This window comes from Prunus persica, chromosome G1 (genome assembly GCF_000346465.2).
Source record: "Prunus persica cultivar Lovell chromosome G1, Prunus_persica_NCBIv2, whole genome shotgun sequence".
Taxonomy (NCBI): Eukaryota; Viridiplantae; Streptophyta; class Magnoliopsida; order Rosales; family Rosaceae; genus Prunus; species Prunus persica.
In genome coordinates this window covers 43,129,331-43,137,982 of record NC_034009.1, presented here as the reverse complement: position 1 = coordinate 43,137,982, position 8,652 = coordinate 43,129,331, and the positions used below count along the sequence as shown (strand labels likewise).

Below are 8,652 nucleotides of genomic sequence, written 5' to 3'. Positions count from 1 at the left end.
GTATATATATAAACACATATATACATATATAATATATAAATACATATAGATATATACACGTATATTATTATTATAATATACCCATATACACATGCATATTAATATTATAATAATAGCATACATGTATATATAGTATATGTATTATACCCATGTATATTATAATATACATATATACACCTATATACACTTATATATATGTATGTACGTTTATATTATTTAAAATATATAATATTATTATAATATACTTATATACATGTATATACATATATATATTATATGTATGTATATATACATATATTATATATATTATAAAATACATATATACATATATATAGATATTTTTGAAAAAAAAAAAATTATAGTCCTAGTCCAAGCATACACCAAACGCAGGATAAGTGTTATCCAACTTAGACCAAGCCAAGCCAAGTCAAGCCAGTCCCTAAGCATAGTCCATGCCAAGACAGTCCTGTGTACCAAACGAGTCTCCAATTAAAAACAACTATTTGCTCCTTTTTGATTAGGCCGTGCTTTCACTTTCTTTAGAGAAAGCTTACAGACAAAATTCTTTTTTTTCTTTTTCTGTTTGGTCGAGTGTAGAGAAAAAAGCTATTTGTAATTTGTATAATCAAACTGTCAACTAAAGATACATGTGGTTTTTGTGTCTCTATTTACAGCGAGAGTAATTTTGTTCACCCCTATATTTACTTACAAATAATGGAAATAGGAAGAAGGGAATTAATTTCAATTTCTGACTTTTCTTATATTTATTAGTAATAAGGAATTAAAAAAAAAAAGGGTTCTATCTTAAAATTGATAATCATACACTCTCAAAATTATGAATCAGATCAATTAAAGGGGGGCAATTGATCATATCTCATTCATGTTCTTCCTTATTGCCTTCCAAAAACAACCTTACAACTTTACGATTCACATTTATGTGTTGATTCCATATGGTTAATAAACAACTTAATGAGAAAGACTTCTTCCCGTACCAATTCATTACATTCTTAAATTTCATGATTCCATGATTCCTTACTTCTCTCATTCTTTGGTAAGTAAACATGTCATTAAAATTAGGCTTATTATCACAAAACGTCCCTAAGGTTTACGAAACTATCATATTGCATCCTTAAAGTTTTTTTGTGTCACTCATGATCCTCAAGGTTAGTATGTGAAATCACAAATGGTTCCTGCCGTTAGGTTCCATAAAAAACTCTGTTAGTTTGCTGACGTGGCATATATATGTATCACAAAACATTCATGAGGTTCACACGCCTATCACAAATGGTCCATATGAAATTTTTTTATTTTTTAATTTAAAATTCATAAAATTTTGGTTTTCTTTTTAAAATGATTTATAAATGAAAAAACCATTTACATAAGGATTTTAATCTTGAGGACCATTTATGAACCCTAAACCCTTAGTTTTGTCATTTTTAAATTTTAAATTATTTTTTAAAAACTCCATTAATTTGTTGATGTGGCATATATATGGAGTCCACATCTACAATAATATAGTATCAAATGTATTTAAAATATAATGTATATTTTAAAATAATTTAAAATCATAAAATTTTAAAAAGAAAACAAAAATTTTATGAATTTTAAATTTAAAAAATTAAAAAATTTCGTAAGGATCATTTGTGATAGGTGCGTGAACCTTAGGGATGTTTTGTGATATACATATGCCACGTCAGCAAACTAACGGAGTTTTTGACGGAGCCTAATGGCAGGGACCATTTGTAATAATGCATACTAAACTTGAGGACCACGAATGACACAAAAAAATATTAAGGATGCAATCTGATAGTTTCGTAAACCTTAGGGACGTTTTGTGATAATAAGCCTTAAAATTATAATCTATTCAAAAATAGATTAAGTTTTAGCATATAATTTCATAGGTTAACAAGCTCCCATGATTGGATGCAAGGAACTTGTATTCTAAATATGCGTTTTCAATTTTGCTGGTTATGATTATTTTTTCTAATATTTTTTGGCTTGAGTTGAGTTTGGATCGAGCCATTTCAAGCGTAGACATTATACTAGACCGAGCCTAGTTGATGTTAGGTTTCAATGCTTCGGCCCAAGCTGGCCCAAACTCATCCATGTGGGTCGGGTCTTTTTAAGATTGATCAGGTCGAGCCCGCTTGCTGAAAGTACATTTAGTTTTAATTTATTGAAACTAAATTATATTGCATATTGTGGACTAAATATAATATATCTTTTGACTAAATATAATGAATAATATGGGTTGGCTTCGGCAGGCTAGATGGATCGAGCCACATCGGACTCAAACGGATCAAGTCGTGGATTGGGCTTGGGTTGTAAATCCATAGCCCAAGTCCTACCCAATATGAATGCAACTTATTCAATGATCAAACGCAACAATAAGTTGAATTTATTTAGAGAGAATATGCACAACTCAAAAAATGATTAAAATCTCCGAATTAGCAACCAGATGTACATGTACTCAAATATGCAATAAAGATTTGCCGCGCAATGACGTAAAAGACAAATCCGTATTGAAAGCCAAAATAAAATAAAATATCTTAAACAAAAAATCAAACTATATCAAACTCTTAAAAAGTTCATGAGAATTATTAGACTAAAACAAACTAAGGAATAATACCACTGCTCCACATCCTCTCAGGCAATCTGATGAGAGCCATAACATCATACCGACTAAACCCATAATTTTGCATCGGCTAATCCCGAATTTGAAATCATCCCCTCTTTGTAGCTCCAAATCTACATCGAAAATTGACAACTTGAGGCCAAATCCTTGCATGCGTGGGCCAAAAGATGACAACTATATCATGCACAAAATAAAACAAAAAACAAAGAATTCAGAGAGAAAAAGAATCCAGATGAAAGGTGATGAGAGGAGAAGAAATGGGAGGGAGTAAGAAGAGAAAGGAGCGGCTAGGAATTTTTCTGAATCCAAATGAAAGGTGATGAGAGGAGAAAAAATGGGACGGAGTAAGAAGAGTAGGGGGCGGCTAGGGATCTTTAGGATTTTTCTCATATAGCAAAACAAGGGGGATGGGACAAGTTAACTAACGTGGTAAAGTCTGGTCATTCATAGACCATTGCTACATTTTATTCAAATAGTTAATACAAGAAAAGAAAAGAAGAGAACAGAAAAAGAGAGGAAGAAATAAAGAAAAAAGAGAAGCTAAATGATATAAATAAAGAAAGGGAAAAAAGACAAGGTTTGTAAAGGGGAAAACCCCCAAATAATGGAGGAGATGTGTGGAGAGCCATTGGATAATACAGATGAAAGAGAGAGAAGAGAGAGAAGAGAGAGAGTGTGTGTGTGTAAGAAGAGATGGCATGGAGAATCCCAATGCTCAGAGACACTGAGACACAGACAGCAGAGCCCTACTGTTCACTCTCCCTTGTGACCAATTAAAATAATCCCAACCCACATCTCCATTTCTGCATATCACACCCACCTCTCTCTCTCTCTCTCTCTCGCCCTCTCTCTCTCATCAAAACCCCCAAATCCAATTCACTCTCCCAGAGCCCATAACATGATCTGAATTAAAAATTCAAAACAGCAGCAAAAAAAGAGAGAAAAGATTCGATTTTTGTTTTTGATATTTCTATTTGATCAAACACCCAGACTCAGATCATCCCAAATTCAGAGACTGATAGCGAAACTGAGACGAAAAAGAGTGAGAGAAGGGCTTATGGGGGAGGACCCTTCAATCCCTTCATCCTCTTCATCCCAAATGTCCGAGGACGACGACCGATCTCCGCCGTTTGATCTCATCGACGGTCAAATCGCCTCCAACAAGGCCCGGAACTGCTCCGGAGTATCCGGGTCATCCGGGTCGGGCGGAAACTTCATCGAGTACAGCGTCCCCTACTCGGACCAAGTCCTCGAGAACGTTCTCGAAAACGTGCTATGCTTCCTGACCTCTCGCAGCGACCGCAACGCCGCCTCATTGGTCTGCAAGTCGTGGTACCGTGCGGAGGCCCTCACCCGATCCGAGCTCTTCATCGGCAACTGCTATGCGGTCTCTCCACGCCGGGCCACGGCCCGCTTCACCCGGGTCCGGGCCGTGACAATCAAGGGGAAGCCCCGGTTCGCCGATTTCAATCTCATGCCGGCCCATTGGGGGGCCCACTTGGCGCCCTGGGTCTCTTCCATGGCCAAGGCTTACCCTTGGCTCGAGAAGCTTTTCCTTAAGCGCATGTCTGTGACGGATGACGATCTTGCCCTCTTGGCTGAGTCGTTTCCTGGGTTTAAAGAGCTTGTTCTTGTTTGCTGCGATGGGTTTGGGACCAGTGGGCTCGCCGTGGTCGCTAGCAAGTGCAGGTACTTTGCTAATTTCTTAATTAGTTTCAGGTTAAATTCATGGGTTTTGGTTAGCGTAAGCAGTCGTTGATTAGATCCGTGAAATGGGTTTTGGATTTGGAGTTGAAAGGCTGAAGCTTTAATGGGTATTGTTTGGATCTGATTAGTGTTTTTAGATCTATTACGGTTTTGAGGGTTTGTGTGGATAGTAATGGTTTTCTATTTCCCCTTATTAAGTATTTGAATCTCCGAAGTAATGCTTTTTTCTCCCCTACATGAAATAATTGAATACCCACTATCAATCAGGTGCCTAAGATAATGTGATATTGCAATGGGGATCCAATACTGAGGTTAATAATGTTGTATTTTGCAGACAGCTTAGAGTGCTTGATCTGACTGAATCTGATGTTATGGACGATGATGTGGATTGGATATGTTGTTTTCCGGAGAGTCAAACCTGTCTCGAATCTCTGATGTTCGAATGTGTAGAATGCCTCATAAATTTCGAGGCATTGGAGAAGCTGGTGGCTAGGTCACCTTCCCTGAAGAAACTAAGCTTGAACCGCTTTGTTTCAATTGGGCAGCTATACCGTCTGATGGTTAGAGCGCCCCAACTCACACACTTAGGAACGGGTTCATTCAATACATCAGAGGTCATGGCTCAGGGTGATCAAGAACTGGATTATCGCTCTGCTTTTGCTGCTTGCAAATCCCTAGTGTATCTATCTGGGTTCAGGGAAATCTTGCTGGATTACTTGCCTGCAATTAACCCTGTTTGTGGTAATCTCACCACTCTGAATTTCAGCTATGCGAATATCAATGCAGAGCAACTTAAATCAGTCATATGCCACTGCCACAAACTCCAGACCTTCTGGGTATGTGTTCTACGTACTTATTTTTAAGCATTTTGGAGAACTTTGGCTTGTGGAGCTTACTTTTTGTATCTTCATGCAGGTACTTGATTCAATATGCGATGAAGGACTTAAGGCAGTAGCTCGAACTTGCAAGGACCTGCGTGAGCTCCGGGTTTTCCCAGTTAATGCTCAGGAGGATATTGAGGGTCCTGTTTCTGAGGTGGGTCTCCAAGCAATTTCTGAGGGTTGTAGAAAACTGCGATCTATTTTATATTTCTGCCAACGTATGACAAATGCAGCTGTGATAGCCATGTCAAAGAATTGCTCGGATCTTGTGGTGTTTCGTCTCTGTATAATGGGGCGCCACCGGCCTGACCATGTTACCGGTGAGTCCATGGATGAAGGTTTTGGAGCAATTGTTATGAACTGCAAGAAGCTCACCCGCCTTGCTGTCTCTGGTTTACTGACTGATGGAGCTTTCAGTTACATTGGAAAATATGGAAAATTGGTTCGAACTCTCTCAGTTGCCTTTGCCGGTGACAGTGACACAGGGTTAAAACATGTGCTTGAGGGCTGCTCTAATTTGCAGAAGCTTGAAATCAGGGATAGCCCTTTTGGGGATACAGCATTGCGCTCTGGTTTGCATCACTATTACAATATGAGATTCCTCTGGATGTCTTCGTGTACATTAACTCGCCAAGGTTGTCGTGAGATTGCTCGAGAACTTCCTGGCCTAGTGGTGGAAGTAATGAAAAATGAACAAGAGGAAGACACGGGTGAGCCTGATAATGTCGATATACTATACATGTATCGATCCCTTGAGGGAGCCAGGGATGATATTCCAAAGTTTGTTGAGATCCTATAAACTTTGCACTTAGAAGTTGTTTCAAATTGTATTATGGTGGCATCTGAGCAAGTTAACCCTTGTTTTCGGGGTGGGGGGAAAGAAGTGTTGTGCGGGTGACTTTTATATATCCCGCGAGGTGGCTGTTGCACAAAAATGATTAAACAACTTCTGATCCTGGGCTGGGCTTTTGCAGTGACAATCAGGCACCACATGTGCAATGGCATTCAAAGGAGCACCGTAGACTACATTTATTTGCTTTGGTTCTTCAAGAGAACTCGGAGGAGGGGTGCGGATGCCTCTGCGAGGTATTGGATTATCGAATGTTGTATTGGTACGCTTCTAAATTTAATGTTTGTTTTTGCTTCCATATTCATTTGATCATAAACAAAGGCTGCCAGAGGCGAACGGAGGGAGGGTTTTGCGAGCTGATTAGAGACTGATAATTTATCCATCTTCAAAGGAACCATATTGTTTATCTTTTGTCCAGGAAATGGAGATAGTTCTTGGAGTGGATATTCGGAACAGGTTGAATTTCCACGTTTCTAGCCTCTTGTGTGCCACCAGTAGAGAAGTAAAGGAAGAGAGCTTAGTCTGTTTAGTTTTTATTCAAATGGTAGTTTAGTGTTTAAGCTGTAGCTGGTGAGATTTAAATGCCTAAACTGATACATCTATCTCATTCTCTCTTTCTTTCTCTTTCTCTTTCTCTTTCTCTTTCAAAGTGTTTGTTTCTTTCAGATGTGTTGTTGTGGCACCTGACTGTTGAATTTATTATTGTTATTGTTAGCCAATGTGATATGGGTAATAAATGCCAAAATATGGATGGACCATATACCATATGTATACTTGGTAGGTCTGCATCTTTGCCCTCCTTTTTTTTTCCCCCCCTTGGATGTGGAATGATAAATTGAATGCATCATCTCCTCTAATCTCTTAGCCAAAAGAAAAAAAGAACCCTCTGATCAATATAAATCACCATGCTTACACAAGATTTCTGGTCAATGGAGAAAACCATTTGGGATGAGTAAAAAAACTGGCTTTTGCAGGATTGGTTGCTCCTACGATTTGCTGTTGAATTGCATTATTGATTTTGGTATGACCTGTATATAGTTAGGAGTGGGACCCTTTAGTTTGATGACTTGTCACACCCCCGTGATTGCGTTATAAAGCAGCCAAGTCCAATGACTCACCATCTCTCTCTAGCTCTCTAGCTCTCTAGCTCTCTAGCTCTCTATATCTCATAATTAGAAGAGAAAAATCTATCTCTGCCTTCGTTGGTATTCCACTTAGCAAGATGGTAAAAGCAAACTTATCATCAGAGTGGGATCTGACTGTGCAATTGATCAAGTGATTTGGAACACAAAGGGTTTAGACAAAAAAAAATTAAAAAGAAAAAAAAGTAGCAAAGCTTGTTTTACTTTCTCGTCGAGCCATTGGAAGCTCAACTTAATGTTGGGTGCAAACCGAAGGATTGGTATCTCTCTCTCTCTCTCTCTCTCTCTCTCTCTCTCATCCATGTATCTTGGATCGTCATGACCACGATCCACGAAGATCTTGAATTGAAGTTTGATTTGCTTACGGATAAGGGTGTGTATATGTGTGCGCGCGCGTTCAATAGAAACGATAAAAGAACATCAAGTTTTTTCAAGTACTTTGGCTTATCCACATTGCATATGGTGGGAATAGTCTCTTGGATGACCATTGCCAAAGAATGAAAGAATGATAGCCTTTGCTTTTTGATTGTATCATTCCTTCTAAGTTTGCTTTTTTTTTTTCTTTTCTCTTTTCGAGCAACCGTCCTTGTCCCCAGAGAAAAAGTGAACAACAAAAACAAGTGGGGCAAAAGAAAAACAAAAAAACTGATGGGGACCTTACACAAGGACGAGGAGTGACACATCAATCAATCTCAGCCGTCCAATACATTAAACGTCCCCTTGTGATTGAGCCATCTCACCAACTTACACACATCAACCCATTTTTTAGATAAAAACTTCACCAAATTAAATGGTCCTGGATGAAATAAGCACACAGCCCCCCACCCCACCCCATCAACCCCCATTTGCTTAGCACATGCTTATACTGTTTGCTAAGCAAACACATTAACACATTAACACATTAAATACATTATTAATTAATATTTAATAACAATAACAATAATAATAATAATAAAAAAAGTTGAGAGAGCTTTGTTTGGAGGTGGCTGATTGGTGAAGAAGAAGACCCAAATCAAGGTGTGGCCCACCAAAGTGATCATTGAGTATGTGGGTCACGTGTACGGCATGAGAGCTTGCTGGGGGATACCATTAATTATTATTTTATTAATTAAAATTAGCATTAAAATATGAAAGTTACACCCTTTAATTATAAATAATCATGCTTTTATTAACAATAATATCATTGTTGTTGTTATTAAAGTAATGCAGAGAGAGAGAGAGAGAGAGAGAGAGAGCAGAGAAGAAGCTAACGTACAAAGTTTAAATTTAAATTATATTTAAAATCTAATACAAACAAACAAACAACAGAAACCATCCAAATGGCAATGGCAGGTGTTTAAGTCCAGAGAAGACTCAAGTGGTGGATAGTGGGTGCTGCTTGTGCTTGTGGTGTGGTGGAAAAACCACCAAAAAAAGGAAAAACAAAAGTCGGTGAAG

General features: G+C 38.1%; 1 protein-coding gene across 1 annotated transcript; it reads left to right on the top strand.

Annotated features, from left to right (window-relative positions):
* Positions 2,599 to 6,872, top strand: LOC18789618 (transport inhibitor response 1-like protein). Its single transcript, XM_020564884.1, has 3 exons — positions 2,599 to 4,324; positions 4,677 to 5,178; positions 5,258 to 6,872. The coding sequence occupies exons 1-3, from the start codon at positions 3,693 to 3,695 to the stop codon at positions 6,020 to 6,022; spliced, it is 1,899 nt and encodes a 632-aa protein (XP_020420473.1). The 5' UTR covers positions 2,599 to 3,692; the 3' UTR covers positions 6,023 to 6,872.

What these genes read in the sequence shown, in the direction of transcription:
- LOC18789618 (XM_020564884.1), top strand. Translation starts at nt 3,693, where the DNA reads ATGGGGGAGGACCCTTCAATCCCTTCATCCTCTTCATCCCAAATGTCC. An exon ending in GTGGTCGCTAGCAAGTGCAG is followed by an intron (nt 4,325 to 4,676) that starts GTACTTTGCTAA and finishes TGTATTTTGCAG; the next exon opens with ACAGCTTAGAGTGCTTGATC. An exon ending in ACAAACTCCAGACCTTCTGG is followed by an intron (nt 5,179 to 5,257) that starts GTATGTGTTCTA and finishes ATCTTCATGCAG; the next exon opens with GTACTTGATTCAATATGCGA.